The 26,422-nt window shown below is 40.6% G+C and overlaps 1 protein-coding gene across 1 annotated transcript; it reads right to left on the bottom strand.

Moving 5' to 3' along the window:
- Positions 1–437: 437 nt before the first annotated feature.
- On the bottom strand, positions 438–24,749 carry LOC142212803 (transmembrane protein 151B). Its single transcript, XM_075280853.1, has 2 exons — positions 24,651–24,749; positions 438–1,871 (listed from the first exon to the last, which is right to left on the bottom strand). The coding sequence occupies exons 1-2, from the start codon at positions 24,747–24,749 to the stop codon at positions 438–440; spliced, it is 1,533 nt and encodes a 510-aa protein (XP_075136954.1).
- Positions 24,750–26,422: the final 1,673 nt, after the last annotated feature.

Genomic DNA, 26,422 nt, shown 5'->3' with positions numbered 1-26,422 from the left:
TATAATTTAGATCAGCAAAATAAGTAACCGGCAATTTTTATTAAGAGACATCCTGGCTTATTCTGTCCATATGACTTGAGATACTGTACCAGATATCTACTACTCCCGAGAATATTTCTTAATAAGATTTATGGTTTGTTGGTTCTCTAACACCAACTAATAATTATTGCATTTTGTTATATTAGAGGCCAAACATGTATGATAAATAATGTTACACAGTGCAGTATGTTCTTCCTATAGAAATGTAATGATATCCAAGACATTCATCTGCCCACACGCAACAACTTTGGTGAAGTGCACATCCTACTTAGTTTAGGTCTTCAGTTGTTTCCAAATACTTTTTTGTACATATAATTGTGAACCTTTTTTTTTTACCATACATTCAAAGGTCCCTTTAGCTAGGTCAAATGTAACCACTAAGACCCTTGAAGATCTATTCACAAGGAGGTTTCCATGCAGGAAGAGCGGTGTATACAGAAGTTTCTGGTTCTGCATCCTTCCTGGCGATGTACTATGAGCACAGGGAAAAAACGGGCGTCGTGGTATGTGGGTGGATTTTCATTGATTGCTAGTTGGCTAGAATAGGAGCAGCATCGGTCTTCCTGACAAACACGCTCCGCTAAGCTACTGCTGCGGCTCCTCCAAAGGCCTGTCCTGTGAGATCCATGTAGCTGGCATAGGGAGAAACGGCTGGTACTAAGAGAGAGGTGAGATCGCCCTCCACTGCAGCTGTGCATAGCATGGCGTGAAAAGATTGATGAACTACTGGATGCCCTGTTGCAACCTTCACACCCACGCAAGACACCATTGTAACCACAAGCAGAGTAGCCATTGCATAGTGACGCATCTGTTAGGTCCATCAGCACTGCCTCAGAATAGCTAGGAATCAATTGGCGGTTGGTACAAATATGCCATTCCAGTTCTGTACTGTCCAGGGTGCTGACACGTGGCATTCTAAATCTGTATATGGGCTCCTCTGCCACTGCTTCAGGTGTGTAGTCCATCCCTAAGAGTTTCTCGATATGATAATGAACATGGGCAGTCCTATATTCAATAAAAACCCTTAATGGCCAGGACAACATGAGCACAGCAGCCGCCCAGAAAGCATAGTGTGATACATACCATGGTAAGCGTTCTAGGTTTACATAGGCAATTACCAATTCTTTAAAATCCACATTTTTTAATTGCATCCCTTCCCTTGCTTCCATGTAGTCATCTAGGCCTTCAATCTCTGTGAAGAACCTGGCACGTTGCGTGAGATATGAGTTTTCTGATTCCAGGTTGGCAAAGCTGAAGCACTTGGTGAACTTTAATCTGGTGGCTGGATGGCGATCCAGATCTAACAACTCTTTGGAAATGTCCTTTATTCCACAGTGTGAGTATTCAAACTCTGCTTCAGCCACATGAGTGTTAACCCGCTCATGGTAGACCTGAGTAGTTGTATAGGCATCACCATGACGGTAGCGAGTGACCTGTCTAGTGCGTCTAACAAAGTGATAACTAATAGCCTTCCACCAAATGCAAGGCGTAGCTTGGCGCATCCGCTGTATCTGATCATAAACACTACTAATATCAGCTTTATGTTGAAGTTCACTTTTGGTGTGACAATGCCAGCATTCCACCAGGTACACTACATATAACATTGCTAGGAAAGCCAGGGGAATATAGACATAGCCATCTGAGCAAGGACTACCATGGTATATCATGGACCTTCCTTTCAGTGAGCTGTCAAAACTGAGCTTGGTAACGCTTGTAACCTGGCACCAGGTGACGGCACAAAGGCAAACAAACATAAGGATGGAGAGAAGGAGACATTTCCAGTGAGAATCCCGACACATAGAGGCACTCAATGACTGCTTCTCAGGACGTTGCTGGAAAACAGAGAAGGACAAGTGAGAATAGAACATTGAAGCATCAATAGAAAAGTATAAAAAAGTACAAAACATTTATAAAAGTATACAATAGTCTACAACATTTCAGATGAAAGAATAGATAGTTGCGCTTAAGAAATTATTATATACTTACCTCTTTCATATGACTTTCGGTAATTGTTTTTTATATTCATTCTTTTAGGTCAGTGATTTTCAACCTTTTTTGAGCCGCGGCACACTTTTTACACTTAAAAAATCCCAGGACACACCACCAACCAAAATGGCACAAAATGACACTAAAACAGTACATATTATACATATAGTTAATAATATAGATTCAAAATGTATTTATACTCACTCAGTGTGAAACCTGGGCCTGTTTCGATGAACACAAAAGGGATATCCTGGCAGGAATGGTGGAATTGTATAATACCCCTTTAGTGGAATGGTGGAATTGTATAATACCCCTTTAGTGACAATACACTATCATGTCCCCCTTGTTGTCCCCACACAGTATAATGTTCTTCTCATTGTGCCCCCCCCCAGTATAATATCCCCTCATTGTGGTCCCTACAATATAATTTCACCCTTGCTGTGCCCCCAAAATATAAAATCCCATCATTGTGACCCCCACAGTGTAATGTCACACTCATTCTATCTCTCTGTGTAAATGTTCTCACAGAGTCACAGCCATACCCGCAGCTATCTCTAGGACAGTGGTGTCTCTGAAATCCTTTCCCGCGTCTACGCGTCTGTGGTCCCACCCCCTCCAGCCGATAGGCGGGCGGCTTTTCCTGTCTATCTCCCAGGGATGCCGCTCGGGGTTAGCACTGTGAGTGGAGACTCCGCCGTCACACCCTGTAGGGAAGCCGCGGGCAGCGCAGGACGTTGTTTCGCACTGTCAGCTGCAGTGTAGCTGACAGTGTGAAACGACACGGAAGGTGCCGGGAACCCTGTCAAAGTTGGAGACTTGTGCGGGCCGCAGATATGCCCGTAAAGGGCCGCATGCGCAGTCACAACTTCCTACAGTGTAGGACCTACACTGTAAGAAGTTGTGACTGCGCATCGCTGCACATTGCCGGGGAACAAAACACAAGGGGCACCATAGTTTGGGGAACTTTCCCCGCGGCACACCCGACCATGTGTCGCGGCACACTAGTGTGCCGCGGCACACTGGTTGAAAATCACTGTTTTATGTTTCTAATTTTTTTATATTGCTGATTGTTTCTCATGATTTGAAGAATATCGCTTTGCTAAGTGAAATGTCTTACATGATTGGCCACCAAATGGGTCTTATGTCTAAGAACAATTTGTAGAAAAATGACTTTAAACAGGTTATCCCATGTAAAAGATTGTTTCCAAATGATAGTTCTTTGCAATGTAAACATTTTTCTAACATACTGAACTCCATCATTAGATTATAAAAAAGCAGTATACATCAAGCATAATGCTACTACTACAGTTTAGAGGATTTGGGGTCCTTGGCTGAGTACCCCCAGTATGTCTTCTACAATAATGAGTCTGTGCTGTGCTCTTGAGCCCTCTTGACCTACAGGATGTTCTACTTGAGTGCCCTCAGCTTTGCCCTCTGGGAGACCTTGATGTGCTGGACCATTGATCCACCCCGGGTGCATACTGCATTCTACTGCCTGCCTTTGTTATGTACCATACTACTGGACCATGTACTTATTTCCTCTTTTCTTTTACATTGTTTATTGTATTGATTCCTTTTGATACAGGGGTCAGATGTCATGCTGGAATAATATGCACTCTAGAGTCGACTTTCTTCACCTACACATTGTATTTGTTTTTCTTGTTTGTTTTGTTGTCGTACAGTTCATACTTTTTTTTTTCTTGTACGAAAATGGAAAATCAGTTTTGGTGACAATAAAAATTATCTGATTTAAAAAAAATAAATAACAAAATTCAACACCTAACATGACATTTTTGCTCCATCTTTCTTGGCAGCATGCTTCTTTTTCAACAGCAGCAACCTTGGCACACGCCACAGACATGTTTTCTTCAATGATGCTCTAGGTGTGCTGAACGTCTCTGGAGAAAATCACGTACATCTGCAGATTTCTTCCACTTCAAATTTATGCTTAAAACATATAGTTCTGCCCTTTACCTCGCCAAACAAGCCTATTTCACTGCCCTCATCTCTTTTCTCTCCTGTAACCCTAAAAGGCTTTTTGAAAATTTTCACTCCTTACTCACACCCAAGGTGCAGGCGCCATTGACAGACCTTAGTGCAGATGACCTGGCCACTTATTTCCATGAAAAAATTGATAAGATCAGTCAGGAAATAACTGCACAATCCTCAGGTGGCACTTATCCCCTCACCAACCACACTTCAGACTGTCCATTCTCATCTTTTGACCCTATTACTGAAAAGGAAGTATCTCAGATACTTTCTTCATCTCGCCCTACAACCTGCAGTAGTGACCCCTTCCCCTCACACCTTCTCCAATCTCTGACTCCTGCTGTCACAACTTACCTTACTAAAATATTTAACCTCTCTCTCTCTTCTGGAATTTTACCATCCTCTTTCAAACATGCTGTCATAATCTCGCTATTGAAAAAACCCTCCCTTGACACATCCTGTGCTGCTAACTGTCTGCTAACTGCTACCCATCTCTAACCTCCCCTTCATCTCCAAAATCTTGGAACGCCTGGTCTATTCTTGTTTCATCTGCTCTCTCTCTGCTAACTCTTTTCTTGACCCCTTAAAATCTGGCTTCCGCACTCGGCACTCCACTGAAATGGCCCTCACAAAAATCTCCAATGATCTCCTGAGGGCTAAATCCAATGGTGACTTCTCTCTTCTTATTCTTCTGGACCTCTCCACAGCATTTTACACTGTTGACAATTAACTCTTCCTCACTATGCTCCGCTCAGTTGGTATCAAGGACACTGCGCTCTCTTGGTTCTCCTCTTATCTCTCAGACCGCACTTTCAGTGTATCATTTGTGGGCTCTGTTTCTTCCCCTCATTCCCTTGCTGTTGGGATTCCTCAGGGCTCGGTCCTAGGCCCCCTGCTCTTGTCTCTCTACACAGACCCCATTGGACAAATCATCACCAGATCTGTCTTCCAGTACCATCTTTATGCTGATGACACCCAATTGTACACATCTTCCCGTGACATCACGCCTGCAAAAATACAGAACATCAGTGACTGTTTCTCTGCTGTTTCAAATATCATGTCTTTGCTCTATCTGAAACTAAATCTCTCTAAGACTGAACTACTGCTATTTCCACCACCTAATAGATCTGTCCCTGATATATCCATTGCAGTCTCCGGCCTTGCTATAACTCCTAGGCAGCATGCCCACTGCCTCGAGGTTGTGTTTGACTCAGATCTTTCCTTCACCCCCCACATCCAATCACTTGTATGCTCGTGTCATCTCCATCTCCATCTCCAGAATACACCCTTTTCCCTGTCAGAGATACATTAAAGACACTTATTGTTGCTCTGATTCACTTTCTCCTTGACTACTGTAACTCCTTACTAATCGGTCTTCCCCTTACTAAACTCTGCCCTCTACAATCTATTATCATCTTATCTATCTGTCTAGATGTTACATCAATACATCTGGTCTGTGCCAGTCACTACATCGGCTGCATATTCATTACAGAATACAATATAAACTTATCACTCTCATCCACAAGGCTCTCCATAATTCTGCACCTCCATACATTTTCGCCCAACCCGTGCTCTCCGTTCACATAATGACCTAACACTTACATCCTCTATTATCAGAACCTCCCACGCTCATATACAAGGCTCTTCCCGAGTTGCACCACTTCTCTGGAATGCTCTATCCCGGACAATCAGATTAACTCCCAATTTCTACAGCTTCAAGCACAAACTAAAGACACATCTTTTAAGACAGGCCTATTGCAATTCCTAATGTAAACCCTTCTGTACTGTAACTAGAATCCCTAAAATGAACCCTTCTTTGCTCATGCTCCCCCATTACCCCATACGATATGATGCTGTTTCAGGCTAACTTTATATGTCCAGGCACCATCTGCATGTTAAAGGATATGGCTGGTATGGCTCATACAGTTTTATGTTTGTGTAATGACAGTAACCTCTATTACAAAATTGTCTAACCATTGTATAAGTAATGCTACCTCCGATGCCATACCTGCTACGTCATAGATTGAAAGCTCTTGTGAACAGTGCTCACAATCCCAATGTGTCAAGTGACTATTTCTTTGTATTGTATCTTCTTGTCTGTATTTGAACCCTACAAATTGTACAGTGCTGCGGAATATGTTGGTGCTATATAAATAAAATATTTTATTATTATTATTCACTATAAAAATCTCACCATCATTTAAAAGAGAGTTGTTGAGGAAAAGCGTGTTGTGGAACTGCAGCAACTCAGCCACAAAGTGGCAAATCACAAAGTTACAGAACAGGGGCACTGGGTACTGAGAGGCATAGTGAGTACAAGTTGCCAACGTTTTGCTGACTCAATGACTGCAGAGCTCCAAATCTCACCTGACATTTAACATCAGTACCAAGAATAATGCTATAATGCTATGAATCAGATTTTTTGTAGTTGTACTAAGGCATTTACTTCCAGTGATAGGAAATCTTTATGCTTCCACATACCAAAACATTTTGGACAGTTTTATGCTTCCAACTTTGTGGGGACAGTTTGCGGAGGGCCCTTCTCCAAAAGTGTGGACACTGTTTTAGCTGCAAAAGGAGAACCAACCATAGAATACCTATGGATTTAGAATGAGATATCATAAAATCTCTTGTAGGTGTATCATGTAGCTAGAAGGCATAATGTTGTCCATATAATAGTGTATCTCTGTATGCCAATATCTTAGAAATGCCAGAAAAAAAGAAAAATGAGAAAGCTGCAAATTATGCAGATACACATAGCTATACAATATCTGAAATGCAGTGGTACCATATCCACTATATCATCAGACATAGTTAGCTCTGCAGCATGTGATACTCGGCTTGACTAGATTTTGCCTGGCCTGGCTTCTTCTGGGTCCCAGGGGAAACTCAAGTGGTACCAAACCGCATGTTCCCCACATGAACTTTTAAGGGATTTTTTTACTTTATCCTATAGGCCTATGATTTACGCTTGTTCATGAGAATGATAAACCTCAGCCTTTACTTCTTCTAAAGTTAAAAGCTGGTCTGCATTATGGTTTTATTCCCTTGCATTGAAACATGGAGGTGAAATGGAAGATTACATCTAGCAGCAGATAAGAGCTAGAAGGGATTATATTTCAGGCCTCTGGAGCCATACACCTGAATTTGGATCTCTTTCAATTTGAAAATGCTTGATCATTGGAAGAATGTAAGGTAGCTTTATTCTTTCTTACTTCTTTCAGAATATATTAGAAACAGAGGTCTATGACATCATCAGATACACACCGTTCTAATGCATCTGCTAAACTCAGCTGTACAATATGTGACAAACTCATCTGTACTACATAATAAGTTATAGTCAGCTCTGCTGCATACAAGAAACAACAGAAAGTAACCCATATTTTTGTAAGGTACCAGTACTCCGAGGTACATCTCTTCATACCAGTATTTTGTACCTGTAAAGAAGAACATTACTACCAAGACTTTAGTCTGGGAAAATCCTCCCTCTAGTAAGGTCCTTACAATGTTATTGCTTTGCAAACCAGAGATTCTGGGCTCAAGACCCAACAGAGACATATTATAAAATTGTCTGAAATATTTAGAGGCATCTTAGTAGTAGTGTAGAAGTGTTGGAAGGTTACAGTCCTGTGATGAGAGAGATGGTTCCTTGCTAGAAAGGTGCAAAATAGTCATGTATAGTGTTGGAATTTTTAATGACAGTATATTACACAGTTATTAATATTGAAAATAAGCTATCATTTGGAAAAAATAAATTTCCGCCAGACAACCACTTTAAGGAATTGTAGATGGCAGCTTTTTTTTTTAAGATTGCCTGGAGCCTAGAAGGAAGGGGGATGACAGGGACAGTGAGTCCTAATACTGAACCCAACCCAGTCCCTGCCTATTTGTCTAAACTGCCCTAGACGGTAGAGGACAATTGGGCGACAGTCCCTTCCTATGATGTGAGTGAGAACACAGAACACAGACAAGACAAACTACAACAATTGGGTGGTCAGGCTAGCCAAGGGGGTCAGATCCGGTTGAGTAGCAAAGTACAGAATCAGAATCCAAGAGAGTATTCACAAGAAAAAGCCAAGGGACAGAGATATTAATATAAGCAGCATACAGGATAGAGCTAGCACACACAGAAAGGCAATAGAAAACATTAGGGCTGATAAAGTATATAAAGAACTCCACCCTAGACTTGATTGGCCAGGAGGAATGTCAATCAAAATCTACTACGTTAACTCCAAAATGACCAAAGAAACTGGAGCACTGGCTAGACTGACACACAGCAACAAATCCTCAGCTGAGCTACAAGTGCAAAGCATCAAAAATGAACCTGAATGACTGAAGCTAAAGCGTGCGACCGGAGGATGGCGCAGAGGCCTAAACGGGCAAAGAAGTTACATCGTCTTGTTCAAAAATACAGAGAAACTGCTAAGTACTTTTTGGGGTATTCCTATGCTACAGTGTTACTGAATATTGTTAGGATGTGCCCTATATGATGTCCATATGACCAAATAGGCCATAATGGAAAGGGGTTGTCTTAGTGCATTTTGCAGGATATTCCACATTGCACATGTAGTTGTTGGTATAAAGTGTTCAGTAAATCTTTTACTAAGATGAACTTGTTAAGTGGTATAGGAATTGGTGGCATAAACTGACTCCTTGGCGGCTGAAATCTGCGAATACACTTGTGAAACAGTTATGTGCCCTGGTCAGTGGCACAGCATGAACAGCTGAACCTGTGAAGCTTGTCCTCAACACATCTCAGAATCACGCAGAGAAGGGTTACATGACAGCTTATGTCACATTCTCTTAGCGTTGGAAAAAATGGAATTACAGAGAACAAAAAACGAAACACACAGAAATACATACATTTAGGCGATAATTAATATCACGCTTACAATGTATTTCCCACAAAGTAAAATAAAAAAAATCACCAGTAAATATAATCTATTGAGTTGTCTATTGAATACTGATGTGAGCTGAAGTGAAATAGCATGGCACAGACTCTATTAGGGAATCCACATGGTTGGTAAACTACTCATCTAGCTGGTGCTAGTGTTTTATCTTTAATAGCCCCATTAATGTTCGGTATTTTTTTGTACTGAACCCTGCGCATGCGCTTATGCATATTAATTAGTTAGCTTCTGCTGCTTGTTTTGTTCATTGGTGGGCACTCCGTTGTTAAAGGGGTATTCCCATGTTGCATACTCACCAGTCTTCACTGCTGTAAAATCTTCTTTCTTCCTGGTTTCTTGCATCATTTGGTGGGCAGGGTTTCACATGCAACCTGCTGTTTAGACCAACCCCCAAATTAGAGTGTAGCTCCGCCCAACACATAGCGTGATCCTATGGGGCGGCTGAAGGGCCTGTGATGTCATCAAAGGTCCTTAAACACTATATGCACAATATTAGACTATGAAGTACAGGCAGGAGCAACTCCATTCTGTGTTACATACAGAGACTGCCTGTCTCTGCCATAATGAACACAATTGAATTAGCTAGCCTGATAACTGGGATAACAGAAGAAATGAAAGCAGCTCCTCTCCCCTATCTGAAAGCAGGAAGCTAGGTCATGTGGTGTAGACACAGGAATAGCTAGAAACACAGGCTCGCTCCGTGCACTTAGCACCTCCTCCCTCCCCCTGAGAGCAGCAGATACATCACTTGACTTTTGAGCAGATAAGTCAAGGGCTGTGTCAACGAATTGAATAAAGTAAGATAGTGGACAAACAAAGCAGTTTTGCTGAAGCAATGTATTTAGGACAAATCTTAAATCCACATTAACCAGCAGTATAGATAGGATCCTTGTGATGGGACAACCCCTTTGAGTCATTGCCTCTTTCTTACTCTCTCCCTTCACTTCTCTCCACCTTCTTTTCCTCTTCCTTGTTATCCCTCCACTTCCTTCCTCCTCTGCTGGCCATCTTGTATAGTCAGAGGACCACTACTCCCTTCATTCTTCCCCAGTTCCTCCATTACTGGCCCTTTACCACTTCTGTAGCTGTCCCAGAGCTCTTCTCCCACTTTCCCACTCTATATCACAGGAAGCCCTTAGAAGATTCAAACAAGGTAAGTATGTCTATTTTATTTGTGTGCTATAGGAATGTACTTACTAATAAGCTATTTTATCTTATATTAGTCTTACTTTTTTCTGAATATTCTGGGCAATATATGTAATATTACATCCTTATTTTGTTACAGATTTGCTGCCGATATACAGAAAGAAACGATAGACTGCAGGTTTTCAGTCCAAACCAAATGTCAATTTCCATACAGAATATTTTTTACAGTGTAATGATGAGATTTCTTAACAACTCATCCATTTTGCACTGCAGACTTCTTGCCTATAAATCTGGATGGAAAATCTGCAGTATATCCATTATAAGTGAACATATCATCTTTATTCTCCTTCAACACTTGAAAAGTGCTGGGAATTGCCGGAAAAGAGTCATGTCTCATCTCTGGCAGAATAAAGGTATGTTCACACTATCTTTATTATAGTCAGTTGCTGTCATCCATCATAGATTGACAGCAATTGTCATTAACTGTAGCAGAGTAATGGACATGGATGGCTCCCCTTCCGTCTGTAAACATGACACACACTTTCTTCCATGTTTGTTTACTTTTGTGATGGAAGAAAAAAATTCTGCAACGTACTGAAAGCTTCTGTCATTTATTTTTTTATATGGGGGTGAATACAGACGGATGTCGGCATCTGTCTTTAGGCTAAGACTCCAAATTGCAGAAACACAGCCGGTTTGGCAAATGCAGAAAAAAATGTTGCAGAAGCGGAAAAGTTACATTTTGAAAAACGCACACGTTTTTTGAAAAATGCAGAATGTTAAATACAAAAATGTAACGTGACAAACGTATAGAACAAGAATACTGCTAAACAGATGAAGTCAGCAGAAACATAAAATAAGGAAGAGGGTTAAAAACATACCTATACCCAAAACCAACATAGGAGGGACATGGGGGGATATAGCACATTTTTTTTAGCTGTGATTTGCTGCATTCAGAATTAGCCTTAGTGTCTATTAATAAACATTATATAAAATGGCAGTGTGACGCCAACTTAATACTATCAGTTTCTGCTGAAAATGACAAAGGATTGGAATGGGGTCACCAGTTTGCAGCACTTAAACCCAGCAGCATAATGACATCCTACAGGAAATAGCAAGCAACCTGTCGGATATTCAGTGACATGATATAGAAGATTCTGAAGATCTGTACTTGTCACCCTGTACAATCCTGAATAGATGCTAAAGAACAACTTACGTTAGGTCCACACTAGCATTTGGGTACTTGGTCCTCGATTCCACTTAAAATCGACAGAGAGGAAAGTCCAACTTGCAAGACTTTTCTCTACACTGATTTCAGTAAAAAAAAAAAAAAAATCGGTGGAAACTGGGTGGAAACCCAACAGATCCCATTATAGTCTATGGGGTTTCCACCTGTAACCCCTTTTTAAGCAGATAGGGTTTCCATCTTTTAGGTAGTGTCAGGCAGGTTCTGCAGATTCTCAGTTAGAAACGTACAAGAGACAGAACCAATGGCATCAGCCACCACAAATATTGGTGAAAATTCACATGGCAATCTATAGTTTTTACTAGAGTTCTTCTTTATCTGTAATTGAGAAGATGAAGAATTGACATACTGTACCCAGTACAAAAAGTCTTGTTTGAGCAAATTTTGGGCATTGCAACCTGATTTCTTGAGATCTGTTTGTAAACTAAAGTGACATGGCATACAGCTAACAGCTAGCGGACAGCATTAATTTTGTCAAAGTGGCATAGCGAATGCTGACAGGGCATCAGCTAGTGCTGACAGAATACATACAGTGGACAATGCTTGCTGGTGATGAGCAGCTGGCACACACTGGTTATTGCTGACGTTTCAGTCTCTATGGGTAAAATACAGGATTCACCATGTCACATATAATATAGTACAGTGCAGTAGTTTTAGGCAGGTGTGGAAAATACTGCCAATAAAATGCTTTCAAAATAGAAGTTCTAATAGTTTATTTTTGCCAATTGACAAAATTAAAAGTGAACCACTTTTTTTTTTTTTTTAAAAGGGGTTGTCCTATCTCAAGGATCCTATCTATAATGGTAGCTTATGTAAATTGAAGACTTTTCCTAACTATATTGCTTTAGAAATGCCGCTTTGTTTGCCTGCTATTTGAACTTATTCCTTACATTGTCTACACAGCGTTGCTATAACCATGGACCTATAGGACAAGTGACGTCAATCACTGCTCTTGCTGGCAGGACAATCGTTCAGATAATTGCAGTCTTCTGATAAAGCCTTGTTTGTTATCTCTGTAAGTAAATGCACAAATAACACTGAGTCTGTTCTCGACAAACATGCATATTATCTGATCTGCGTAAGTATTGTAATACTTCTTAGGCCTGTTTAGCAAGAGGGAAGGGGGGAGAAATACAGGAAGTGAAAAGAGACTGCAGGCAGACTGCTGAAACAGGGAGATGGGAAAATCCCTTTAACACTCTATTAGGACTGTTCAGTAGGGTTGAGTGATCGGGATGGGAAAAGATCGGATCCCGATCGGCGATCGAGAAAATTTCACGAACGCGATCAGGATTGGCTGGAAAATGATCGAAAATCAGATTTTGAAATCTCAAGATCGGCTCAACCTTACTGTATATATAATATACAATTAGGGTTGAGCGATCGGGAACGATTGGATTCCAATGGGCGATCAAGCAAATGTCACAATCGCGATCAGCATTGGCTGGAAAATGATCGGAAATCGGATTTTAAAATCGATCCTGAAATCTCAAGATCAGCTCAACGCTACTGTTCAGCTAAGGGGAAATGCTGCTCAGGACCTTGATGTCCACTGCTAAAGGGAAAACAAATATAGTCTGAGGCCCCACATTGCATAAACACAGCTATTTTTGTTGCGGATTTTGAGGTTTTGTTCTTTTTTTTTTAGCTAAAGCCTGGAGTGGATTGAGCATAAGGTATAAGTATATTTCCCATTCCCTTTGTGACCACTCTTGGATTTTGCTAAAAACAAAACAAAACAAAAAAAAAACATCAAAAGTCTACAATAAAAAAAATCTGTGCTTGTGCTTCTGCATCTTAAGCGGCGTTCACACTGCTGCTGTTGTCTGCCCGGGTGTCTGTGGTAAACCCTGGGGAACCTGGACAGCAGACGGCTTGTGAGTGGTTGCCTTTAAAACCCATTAATTTGAATGGGTTTTCAAAGGTGACCGCCCATGAGCATTTTCAGCCTCTCCGCCTGGTGTCCATTTTTTTTACCCCGGACACAAATCCTACCTGGAGGACTTTTTGCAAGCCATCTGCTGTCCAATATAACAGATAACAGCGGTCATTTTTTTGTGGCCTGGGCATGTGCAGTCAGCCCTGCCCTAGGCCTAGAAGATTGAAACCAAGGATGGAAGAAGACACAGGGAGAGGGTGTTCCAGAAGAAGATAGAGGTGTTGCTGGAGAGTTCTCTCGCAGCATTGGGGACGCTGCGAAAGAACTCATTTGCATATGGAAGAAAAACGGGATTTCTACCGAACAGCAGCGTGGAGAAGACATCTAAAGGTCGGAGAAGAATAGCCTTTCTTAAGGCTATTCCTACGTGTTAGGGAGGAAAAAAAGGTATCCAATGATAGGATCCTTTTAAGGAAGGAGTAGTACTGTGGTTTACAAGTTGTCCAACAAGTTAAAAAGTTACTGTATATACTCGAGTATATACCTGAATATAATCCGACCTGAATATAAGCCGAGGCCCCTAATTTTACCACAAAAAACTGGGAAAACTTATTGACTCAAGTATAAGCCTAGGGGGGAATTCCACCATTGTAGATAAAAAGTCTGGTCATGTGCATTACAGCTTAGTAACTCCATGGGGATAATAGTAATAGCAGTTAACCCCATCATGTCCCTCACATTAACCCCCTGTGTGCCTCACATAAGAATTACTGATATGTGGGAAATATGGAGGTAATAATGAGGTATCTTCATAATTAAGGTCCTTTATTAGCACCCCCATATGTCTCACATATTAGTAACCCTTATATGGGGCACATATAATAATATAATTAATATGAGGGACATGATGGGGTTAACTGCTATTAATGTGAGGCACATGGTGTTACTGAAACTAAGTTAATAACCTCAAATGCCTGACATTACTAGGGATAATAACTCCAGCAGGTACCTGTGTTTTACTATCACTTTACTGCAGCTTCCTCTCCTCCATACGACAGACATCTTCTATAAGACACAATGAATCCTGCACATAATGGTCACTGACTTATCTGCAGATGTTACATTCTAGTGGCTACAGGACCTTTGAAGACATCACAGTCACGTGGCCTATATGACAAGCCAATCACAGAGCAGTAGCACTAAAGGACCTCCCCCTTCATTTAATTTATGTAGGTCCTTACATGTCTCTGTGCTCCGTGGACCCTGACTCGAGTATAAGCCGAGGGGGGCTTTTTCAGCATAAAAACTGTGCTGAAAAAGTTGTCTTATACTCGAGTATATACGGTAAGTGTACAGATTGTGGCCAATAGCTTTCAGTCCTATGGCCGGAATATCCTCCCCCTTCAATCGCATATCTATGAGGATGTGAAAGATCCTTTTTAAAAACAAATGCCTACTATTTATTCTCCAGAAAATGTTCATGTAAATTTATTCATGACTGACAATAATGGGAAAAACCATTATATACAAGCTGACCCCTCATCTACATGTGAGATCACTATGAATCATGAGAACGGCACACTGAACATTAAGATATCATGTAATTCTTACAGCAATTACATCCATCATGAGCACAATTTCTTGCATTTTACACCAATTTATGGTGTTATGTGTCATATATAATGAGAAGCAGGCATTACCTTGTAGAATAATTTTCGTGTTCATTATAATGACACATACTAAAGAGCAACGTTAGGTCATTTACGGATGCTTTATTTCCCTAAATAGGCAGAAAAATGGATGAGTTGTATCTATGCATTCACTTCATATGCGCATTTATTAATCAAGATGTATCCTGGCCATACTCCTCACATGTCAGCTTGTGAATATTTTTTACGCAAACATAAAGACTTAGGGTAAATGAAGATCATAGAGCAGGGAGTCACTCTTTGGACCCATTTGATATGCCAAAGTGGGAGGCACTATGTAAGAGTAGTTATTCCTCTGTTGCACCCATCCCTTTCCTAAATACCATGGTCAGCCACTCATTTACACTGTGTTCCAAATTATTATGCAAATCATATTTAAGTATCATAACATTTTTATTTTTTTTTCACTTAAAGTCATGGATGGTCTTTAGATCACCGAAATCAATCTCAAACACCTGTGATTATTAGTTTGTCAGATGAGCCCAATTTAAGGGAACCTACATAAGAAGGACGTTCTACATTACTAAGAAGGCCACAGGTTTCAAGCAATATAGGAAAGAGAGAGAATCTATCTGCTGCTGAAAAAATGTCAAATAGTGCAATGCCTTGGACAAGGTATTTCCCAAAAAAGTAAGTGTGATCGTTGTACTGTGAAGAGATGTGTTTCTGATTTAGAGCACAGATAGTGCAGATAAAGGCATAATGAGGAAGGTTTCTGCCAGACAAGTTCATTGGATTAGCAGGTGTTAAAATACCATAACAAAACAGCAAACAGGTATTTGAATCTGCTAGTACATCTGGATTTTCAAGAACCTCAAGGTGTAGGATCCTCCTCCAGTTGTGCATAAACATACTGTTTGGCAACCCTAAACTCACAAGCAGAAAAGTGCAGTGGACACAGACCTACATGAAGAATAATATTGATTATGGGGATAATGTCACTCCTTAAGGAGAGACCACCTTCTCAGGTGTGTGGAGACTTATACAGCCATAGTTGCTCCACTGCAAGGGAACATGGGAAGAATATGCAAATCTGTCTCCCAAGATGTAAACAGGGAGACAGTGCCTCTGTTATGCCGCCCTCTATGGGAAGCACCCTGAACCCTGAATAATATTGAATCAGTCTTGTTTACTGATAAGTGCTGTGGTCCAGATGGATGGAGTAGTGGATGGTTGGTGGATGGTCACTATGTTCCAACAAGGCTGCAATGTCAGTGACCTCTACAGAGTGTAGAGTTTCTAACTGACTACTTTCTTCCATGGTACAAAAAGAACGTGCCTTCCTTAACAAAATCATGTAAGACTCATACAGAAAAGAAATACCTCTTAGTCATTGGATGCTATGGGCATAAAAGGAGAGAAACTCCTCCCCTGACCACCTTTGGAGTATCCTCAAGCAAAAGATCTATAAGGGTGGGAGGCAGGTCACATCAAAACAGCAGCTCTGGGAGGCCATTTTGACATCCCACATAGACATTCAAAGAGAAGCTATCCAAAAACCCACACGTTCAATGGATACAAGAATTGTGAAGGTGATATCAAAGAATATTAACATGTTTCTGTTTGAAATAGCTTTTAATTTCAGTAAATGTGACCTCTTAATGCTGCAAATTCAACAAATGGCCATTTCCAGTTCTTTACAGCCTATAAAATGTTTAGGACCTCTGTTGTGCATAATAATTTGGAAAAGTGAATTTAGATTTTTTTAAATTTGTGAAAAAATGTTATAATTGGGAAGTTTGACACATAAAATTTGATTTATACTCTAACATGATACTGACTGTCATTTGCATTGACCATTTAGGAAAATCAGAGAAAAATATCATTTGTGTAAATAATTTGGAACACAGTGTATAAGGCTGGCGCATAACATTATATTCTCCCAGAAGTTGCTGCAGGGGAAATAATTGGTCAGATAAAGAGGACCTGTCACCAACTCTGAAAAACCTAATCATATATATCATCTGATAGATCCGGTCACCCTGAGAATTTTGTTGTTTTGGTTATCCATATCTGTACAGCCATTCCAAAGATATAAGCCCTTTAAGTGTTGATGCAAATTAGAATATACTAGCCAAGGGGGTGGTAACACTGCATGACATAACCACAGTGTTACTGCCCACTTGGCTAGTAGACCTTAATCTGCATCAACACTAAAAGTGGCTTATATCTTTGGAATGGCAGACAGGATTTGGATAAATTAAAAACCAATGTGTCATAAGAGATATGTCATTAGGGTTTTCAGATTTGGTGACAGGTCCTCTTAAATGATTCCCTAGTAATAACAGCTACTCACTGGTGAGCTCCAGTTGTGCTTGCAGTGATCTGCTGATCTTCTGGATGCTACTTGTTGAGAAGGGGATGAGTTCTTAAAGAGGACCTTTCATCAGATTGGGCACAGGCAGTTCTATATACTGCTGAAAAGCTGACAGTGCGCTGAATTTCGGCTTTCCGAAAGGTAAAGCTCTATTGTTCCCAGTAGCATAGCTCTTTACAGTCAGAAGGGCGTTTCTGACAGTCAGTCAGGTACGTCCTTCTTCACAGCAGCGCCTATCGCGCTGTACAGTGTGAGCGGGGAGGAACGCCTCCTCCCCTCCTGATAATACTTGTCTATAGACGAGCGCTGTGAGCAGAGGGAGGGGGTGTTCCTCACCGCTCACTTAGTACAGCGCGATAGGCGCTGCTGTGGAGAAGGACGTTCCTGACTGACTGTCAGGAATGCCCTTCTGACTGTAAAGAGCTACGGTACCGATAACTCTTTACCCGGGGCACAGATCGGTAAAGCTGATGGTGCCTGAATTCAGCGCACTGTCGGCTTTCCAGCAGTATATAGAACTGCCTGTGCCCAATCTGATGAAAGGTCCTCTTTAAGATAGGCCTTGAAGTCCCACCTATGCTTATGGTTAGGAATTTACATGAATAGCAATTTCTTAACATAATAGTCACATTTTCAATGTATTTTTGCCAATATTCTTGTGTAGCAAATATATATCAAACAATGTGGAGATCAGGCAGTCTGCCATTGTTTTAATACCCTTTTGCTAGTGTGACAATTTTCTAGCTAGTGTTCAAACACAATGTCATGTCAGACCTGTTGATGAATTTGGCAGAGACACACTAATATGGTGCACCTTTAACCCCTTAGCGACCCTTGACGTAACTGTACGTCATGGGTCGCATGGGGATGTATGGAGCGAGCTCACACGCTGAGCTCGCTCCATACACGGCAGATGCCGGCTGTATAATACAGCCAGGACCTGCCACTAACAGCAGCGGTCGGTGCCCGAGCCGATCGCTGCTGTTAACCCTTTACACACTGCGGTCAAACGTGACCGCAGTGTGTAAACGGCGCCGGCGGCATGGGCGCCGCCATGTTTTGCCGATCGCCGCCCTCCTGAACGTCACATGAGGGCGGTGATCGGTTGCTATGACAGCCGGAAGCCTATTGAAGGCTTCCAGGCTTGTCTCTGCACTAGATCTATTAGACGATGCCAGAGGCATCGTCTAATAGAAGTGCTGGGATTCTGCTATTCACTGCAGTACTGTAGTATTGCAGTGAATAGTATGAGCGATCAGACCCCCTAGGTTTCAAGGTACCTAAGGGGTCTGATCATAAATGTAACAGAAGAAAAAAAAAAGTTTTTAAAAGTATTAAAAAAATAAAAAAAATATAAAAGTTCAAATCACCCCCCTTTCCCTAGATCAGCTATAAAAGTAATTAAAGAACATTAAACATAAACATATTAGGTATCCCTGCGCTCCAAAATGCCTGAACTATTAGAATATTAAAACATTTATCCCGTACTGCGAACGGCGTAGCGGCAAAAAAAATAAAAACAGCCAAAAAGCGTTTTTTTCAACACTTTGCCTCCTATAAAAAATTGAATAAAAAGTGATCAAACCATCGGATCTTTCCCCAAATGGTATCAATAGAAACGTCATCTTGTCCCGCATAAAAAGACACCACAACCAGCTCCATACATGGAAATATGAAAAAGTTACAGGTGTTAGAACATGATGACACAAATTTTTTTTTCTATTTTGCAAAGTTTATCATTTTTTTAAAAGTATCAAAAAATTTCAAATACTATATAAATTTGGTATCACCGCGTTTGTACTGACACGTAGAACACAGGTAACATGTCATTTGTACCAAACAGTGAATGCTGTAAAAATTAAACCCATAAGAAAATGGCGCAAATGCATTTTTTCTCCAATTGCGCCTCATTCTGAATTTTTTTCCAGCTTCCCAGTACATTGCACAGCATATTGAATGGTGCCATTACAAAGTACAATTTGTCCCGCAAACAATAAGCTATCATGTGACTCTGTGAACTGAAAAATGAAAAAGTTATGGCTCTTGAAATGTGAGGAGGGAAAAACGAAAATGCGAAACCAAAAAATGGCCTGGTCCTTAAGGGGTTAAAAATCTTCCCCAGTGTTTTTATCCCTATACCTGTGGGAGAACAAACTCTGTGCACTTCCATTGCCCCTAGATGGCCACTTCCACCCCCGCGCACTGTATAGAGAACTTCTCCATAATTCAGACTCGTCATCTACATGCATAAGATAAGCGCCATTCATGTTTATTTTGAAATTCATTGCACAATATGTCACAATCTACTGCTAGTGTACAGTATGTATACAGTTTATAGTACTAAGTATATGATGGTATTTGATAAATAATATTCAGCAAATTATTCTGGTCTATGTAATGTGCGGCAGATGAGTGCTCGGCCTGTGATCGATAGGTCAGCCTGAGTGAGATGCTCAGCCGTCCGTGGCGATGAAGACATCATAAAAAGTTCATTGACCTCTAGATCTACTTTGCTGAGCGAAGTACTTTGTAGATTGTAGCCTTGAGACTAGTAGACAGAGAATCCAGCACGTCATAAGAGGCTCTGAGCGTAGTGTTTATAGTGTAAAAGGACACAGCTGCCCTGTGTATTCTCACATTGATTTTCATCTGATATTAAGGCCTAGCAGTGGACTCCATCTCAAGTATTACCCTGCAGTGTAGAACAAATAAAACTTTATTGATTTTGAAGTGCTTTTATAGACCACTTTATTTTGGTCATTGATCATTCTGCTGTTGCTTGGCCACACTGTAATATAGGAAAATTGTTCAGTAAAAGAGTGTTTATGAATGGACTATCCAACATATGGCTAAGGGCATTCAAAGAAGTGAAGCTAGGGAAAGAATAAAATATTATTCACCTGCCATCATTGCTGCTCTAGTAGTCACTGTCAGTACCTGCTTCCCTACAGCGGTGACCTGTACGTCCACTGGTATCAGTGGTGATGCCAATATGGACAGCACAAGATTGCTGATACCAGTGGTTGGCTGCGGGTGTGACATGGATGTATGGCACCCCCAGAGCAGTGGTGCTGCAACAGCAATGAATTTATAACTAGTTTTTAAAACTCTTTTTAAATTTTTGTTATCTAAATCTCTCCAAATGTTGGACAAGTTTTTAAGGATTGTTCTAGGTGATGGCAGAGCTTACAGCTCAAGGGCCCTGACATGCTATTTATAGTAATGCTGCCCTTTCACATGATCAAAGGGCTTTTGAACCACGTTTAGCATAAAGACATGGATACCACTGCAATCTGCGCACTCTCTATTATATTATTGGAAGTGGAAGTCAACTCCATTGTGTTCATCTTCAGTCCAAAATGTGAAGCTTACATGGTCAACAGGTATTCCAGAAGTTATTGACATCACTCAAACACTCCCCCCTGGGTGTTTTAAATGATAAACGATCAAATTCTTGAATAGGAGCCAAGATGCTTCTGGCTCCATCAATCATTCCAGCTTCTGGTGTCCGTAGGCAGCCGATTTAGCAGTTTATCAGTGCCAAGGACCCTTACTAGTACTCCACCTAACAGTATGTTATGGATTGAATGAGTGATCATTTGCTCATCACTTCGCTCAGCACTGCTCCATAGTATAGATACATACTCATTAGACTATCCTATTTCATAGCACACCAAAAGCAAGTTTCTATGTTTTATAATGCCCAAGAAATAACTATTAGAAGTTCCCGTCCTTTACCCTAATTTTCTCTACATTTTTCACAAGCTTGTACTCTGTTCACAATGAGAGGCAGGAATAGCCCTTATTAAAGAAGCCAGGAAAGAATAAAGAAATGCAGGATTTCACAAAAAGGAGGACAAATTTGTTAAGTTATATTACAAAATGTATTAATGACACAAATAGTGATAGAAAAACAAAAGTTGTCCAAAAGTTTAAGTTATGATTTAACGTTAAATGTGCAAAACTGGCTGCCAATCCTGCCTGGTACTGTAAATAAGCTAACAATTAGTGATTCAGCACCAAGAACAACTCCGAAGCCTAAACTGAGAATTGCCAACCCAGTAAACATGACTATACATTGATATGCCTCATTTTTTTATTTTTTGCCTTTGTTGTTTTTTTTTATATTCCTAACGCTCACTTTCATTCCCTGCATGTGACATTTGACAGCCTTGTTCTCCTGTTTATTTTAATGTTATCTTTAGACAGCAGCCTATCTACTGAAACCACAAAGGAATGGGCATGCTGAGAATCCACATGCTTGATCACTGTTTACCTATATCTGATTTTAGAAAACATCAAGGGTCCCTATACATTAGAGTTTCAGAGGATCCCCCTAAAATGATCAGTATCAGCCAACATGAATCTAATGTGTATAGTTGATGGGACTCTCACTGATAATGAAAAACATGGTCCTCCTGTTTGGATAGTAATTTATGTGGATGTGTGCTGTCACTTTATTCTTCGCTATGGGTCTGTTAATGGATCTGCAATCCACATGTACATCTACTAATCCATTCAATTGGGGCCCTCAGGAGTATTTATGCCTTTAGTGCCAAGATAAAAAAAAAATCATCTATATATCTCCTGGAAAGAAACACACAACTTAAAACCTATCTTAGACTAAAGCACCACGTAGCCAGCCTCAGCTGAAAAACTGAGAAAGAACGCAGCAGAAACGCATCACGTTTTTTTCTGCAGCCCTTTTCACAGAAAGTCTGCAAAGTTTTCCTCTTTGGACCTTCTGTCTCTATTGGAAAATATTGGCCTTTTTGTAGTTACACAGTAACAGTTTTTGAAATTGCAGCATTTCATCTGTGGATAGTTTTCTACAAGGTGTAGACAGGATTAGCAAGAATCCCATCCATTTTGCAGGTACTATAAAAGGCCACCGTTTTTGCCGCAGAGCTTCTACCGTGACCAAATTGTGGCATTTTTGCAATGTGGGGCTCCTAGCTTTAAAAGGGTTGTCCTGGTCTTTTTTTTTTATTGATGACCTATCCTTACGATCAGTGGGGATCTGACACTTGTGATGTCCACTGATCAGCTGTTTCTAGAGCTTGCACTGTTTGTATGAGTGCCATGAACCCTTCACTGTTTGTGTGATCGCTGTGACCCCTTCACTGTTTCATAGTGGCCATGCAATGTAACTACAGCCTTGTCCAATTGATTTCTAAGTTCCTGGGTCTTAGTGCTAAATCTGTAAAAGTCCTCCACCTACTTTGTGCCATTTCTAATACTGGTGTCTTATACAGAAGAGAGCTTTGATGCTACTGCTACCTTTACATGGCTATAGATACAACCCTGTGTGTGAATCATATCTTTTAAACACTTTAGGTTTTTAGACTATTTCAAAATCTTGGAGTTAAGAAAATGGCAATCGATTACTTGCTTTAACTTGTAAATTCAATTTTACTTTATAGTCTTTCCCTGCACAAACATGCCCCCTAATATGTCATAATATCTATGTGGTAGATTAAATGGAAAATCAATCATTACTGGATTACATATCATTATGCCTTGTTTCTGATGCAGAATCCTAGCTTCTATCAATTTAGTGTGCTCTAAATGAATAAACGGTGGGGCTCTGACTGCTGGGAACCCTACTGATCCTGAGAATAGGGTTACCTAATCCTTCTACCAGGCAAAAAGATACTGGTACATCTACAGTAGGTTTTCACCAATATAATACAAATGAGATACAGAACAAGTAAAATGTCCTATTCACATGAGGGAACACATGTGAGTGACAGTTTTCCTCTAAAAACAAGGACAATTAGCCATGCAGCAGCTGGATTTCCAATGATGACAAATCACATAGATACAGTATGTCAGACATGCCTTTCATAGGAAAACCCTTATTAACTGTTGTCATAGCCGGTGACCAACATGACTGGATAAAAATCAGATTTTTTTTTTTTTTTAAAAAGGGGTTTCGTTATTCTAACAATTTTTCATACGTCTATTTGGAACATGCTTATTTATTGGCGTGATCCTCTTTCATTAGCTAAATGCCAGATTTACGTTGGCAATAAAGAACTGCAAGGGCTTCTAACTTAGCTAGACATTAATGCTATCCCCAATATTCCATAATTTAAGCATTTTTCATATGTCCTTATGGAGCATGTCTGTATAATGATAAGGTCCTACTGTATTAACTAAATGTCAGATCTACAGTATGTTGGCAGTAAAGGACTGCAGGTACTAGTAACTTTGCTTGGCATTGAAACTATTCCTAATATTTTAAGATTTGATCCTTTTTAAGGCATAAACTAATGTACCATTGTACTATCTATAAAACACATTGCCCCTATATAGTCTTGGAGCATTGATTCTTTCTTTAAACTGCAACCTAGTCTATTTGCTGACTGCACCAGCAGCATTATGTCACACATGCCTATGCAAATAGATAAGACTTGCATCATCATCATTAGCATTATTATCAGGCTTCAAAGAAGACCCTATATATAGATCATATCACGCACGCTTAACCCATACTAACTTTTTACTTTATTCGCCACAAGCCTAAAACTCCCATCACTCATATCTGCTTTTAACAGGTTGCTAGATACTGAAGTTACGCAGCCTGGCAGAGATAAGGTCAAGGAAAACTGCAGGTTTTTAATGTAAAAAGCAGCAAAGGTCTGAATCCCTGCAACTCACTGACAATAAGTGAAAAAAACAAGTGAAGGGAAGAACTGCAGTGTTTTTTAGCCTCAAGCCTGCAAAGCGTTCAATGCAGCATTGACAAAGAGATAAGTATTGTTGTCATTGGACTTAGCATAGCTTTTCCCCGGCGCATTGTGTTTGGCACATAGGGGCGGGAAGCCTGCAGGAAAATAATACGACCTGCAAGGTTCTGCATTGAACATGTCCTTTGGATTGTGTGCTGGTAGCCTCTGTTTTATGTGCTGTCTGTAGTATTCCCTGGATGTCTGCCTTATCTCATAGCAGCACATTGGTGCTTCACATCTCTCATCAGTGGGGCAGTGTGCACAGCAGTAACAAGAAGAATGCTTAGCACTGCAGCCTGAGTGCCTTACTACCAGCAATGTAACCCCTTGGTTGCCACAGACTTGTCATTCAGAGATTTGGGGATTTTTTTGCAGAACCCTGAATGAATAATAGTATCGAATAAAACCAAAGCGTATAATAATATATTGTAACATCATAATCTGACAATGGTTACAGAGTGCTACCTGTAATCGTTCTAATATGTGCCATGCTGTGCACGATATAAATCTATAATAAGAATACAAGTATGCCTGTAAACATATACACATAAATACATAAACACACATTTACATATATATACACACATGTATGCATTTGTGTGTGTGATATGAACTGCTGTGCTTGTTTTGTAGGTGTGAATTATGACATTATATAGTTATATATAACAATAGTATAAATGACCTTCATTGCTCACCTCCTCTCTTATATCCACCTCTGGTGTAGTTACATTATTTGCACCTGGGGTATCTGCTGGGGTTTCAGCAGCTGCTTCACTTTCTACTTCAGTAGACATCCTTTGCCATTCTATTTCTCCAGGTCACCCTGATGCAGTGTAAGGAAATCCTGTTGCCCAGGAGAAGATGCCAGCATCACTTGGAGTAGAGAGCACTCAGCCAATGCTGCAGACTGCACCCCATCTCTACCACAGTTCTTCAGTCCCATACATGAAGAAGGATTTACACATTCTCTCCCCTCCCTATTCACCCTCTTCAGCAGCCAATATGTAGAAGAAAGGAGGGAGAAGGACTAAAGCTCCCATCACTACCCCTCCAAGGGTCACCTTATCTGCAGGACCAGAAATGGCACCTTGGACAAAGTAGCTGGCAACCTGCTGTGTACTGCAGGGAAGAAGGTAACTTCAAGTGAATGCAGCAGGCGGCTAAATGATAGTAGACCACTGGAGATATGACAGTGTAGAGTCAAGCTTTCTTTTTCTTCTTGTGATGTCTCAGTTTTGTGCACACCCCCTTTGCTCTACAGCAAAAAATGAGAGAGCAGGAGGTATCATCACATACACACAGAGCCACACTACATCCACTGCTTGCCTTAGACACTGGTGTTTACCTGCTTAAGAAAAGACTCTACACTTGCACATCCCCTTGTGCTGCACTGTGAGGTCTGTGGACTCCTGCCAAACACATTAGTGGGGGCCCAGATCTGTTGCTCCTTCTAAATCACCCTCATTATTCTTCCAGAAGATGCCTGTTTTTCTGCTCTCTTTGGAAGCTGAAACTTTCCTACTCTGCATTAGTCCTGACCAATTATTCCTATCTTGTATAGACAGTTCTATTTCTGGCTCTGATGATACACCAGCAATGAGAAAATCCTGTTGGGAGTTGCAGGTGGGAATTAAGGGCTGGCGCTGAAGGGTTGTGCTTCCTAGCAGCAGGTCATAGCCTGGGAGAGATGTTTCATGTAAAATCAGTGGAGATAATGGGGAAGGAGGGGGATAGCAAACCTTGCTATATTGGTAAAATCAAGCAATGGCATAATTGGAGATCACACAGTGATATCAGGAGATAGAGAGAGGTGTCAGGCTTTGAAGGTGAGATGAAGAACAAACCTTGGTACAGATCTTTTGGGAATAGAGAACCACTGCATATAATTATAGACGCAAGGAGATATTCTGAACAGGAGAGATTATTATCATGTAATGCATTTAAAGGGTTAACAAGCCTGTAATATGTGCACTACAGGATTTTTATAAATCCGATACCGGTGATACGTGAACCCCTACAACTATGTTCATGTTACTCAGGCTTGCGCTGGTTATCATAGTAAGTCTTCCAGTAGGTGCCTTTAGGTGTAGGGTCACCTACAGGAAGATTATATTATTGCATGTAAAGAATATTTATATAGCTGCATACATGGCAATTCCCTGAATGTTATAAAAAAAAAAAATCATCTTGGAAATTCATATTACTTGCTGTCATTGTCAGGGCATCCATACGAAATGTGAAACTCATCCAGCCGTCCTGGGTTATTACCGACTACAAAAGAGAGCATTCTGAAAATAACACTATACTATGGAATTGCTATTGATCCAGCTGTCTACTATACGTGCATATGTATCTACTGTGCACATAGCAGAACTAGAGAGGATGACAACCAAGGTAATTTAGTGAATGGCTGGTTTGCAGTATCGCAAAAGGTTGTCAGACTTGAGATTTGTGACTCGCTAATTAC

The sequence above is a fragment of the Leptodactylus fuscus genome, chromosome 7 (genome assembly GCF_031893055.1).
Source record: "Leptodactylus fuscus isolate aLepFus1 chromosome 7, aLepFus1.hap2, whole genome shotgun sequence".
Taxonomy (NCBI): Eukaryota; Metazoa; Chordata; class Amphibia; order Anura; family Leptodactylidae; genus Leptodactylus; species Leptodactylus fuscus.
Note: the sequence above shows the minus strand (reverse complement) of the source record. Positions and strands in the feature narration are given on the sequence as shown.

Bases quoted from the DNA above. Each gene is read 5' to 3' on its own strand.
- LOC142212803 (XM_075280853.1), bottom strand. From the start codon at position 24,749: ATGTCTACTGAAGTAGAAAGTGAAGCAGCTGCTGAAACCCCAGCAGAT. The intron at 1,872-24,650 runs GTGAGCAATGAA...TCTGTTTTCCAG, and splicing joins AGGTGGATATAAGAGAGGAG to CAACGTCCTGAGAAGCAGTC.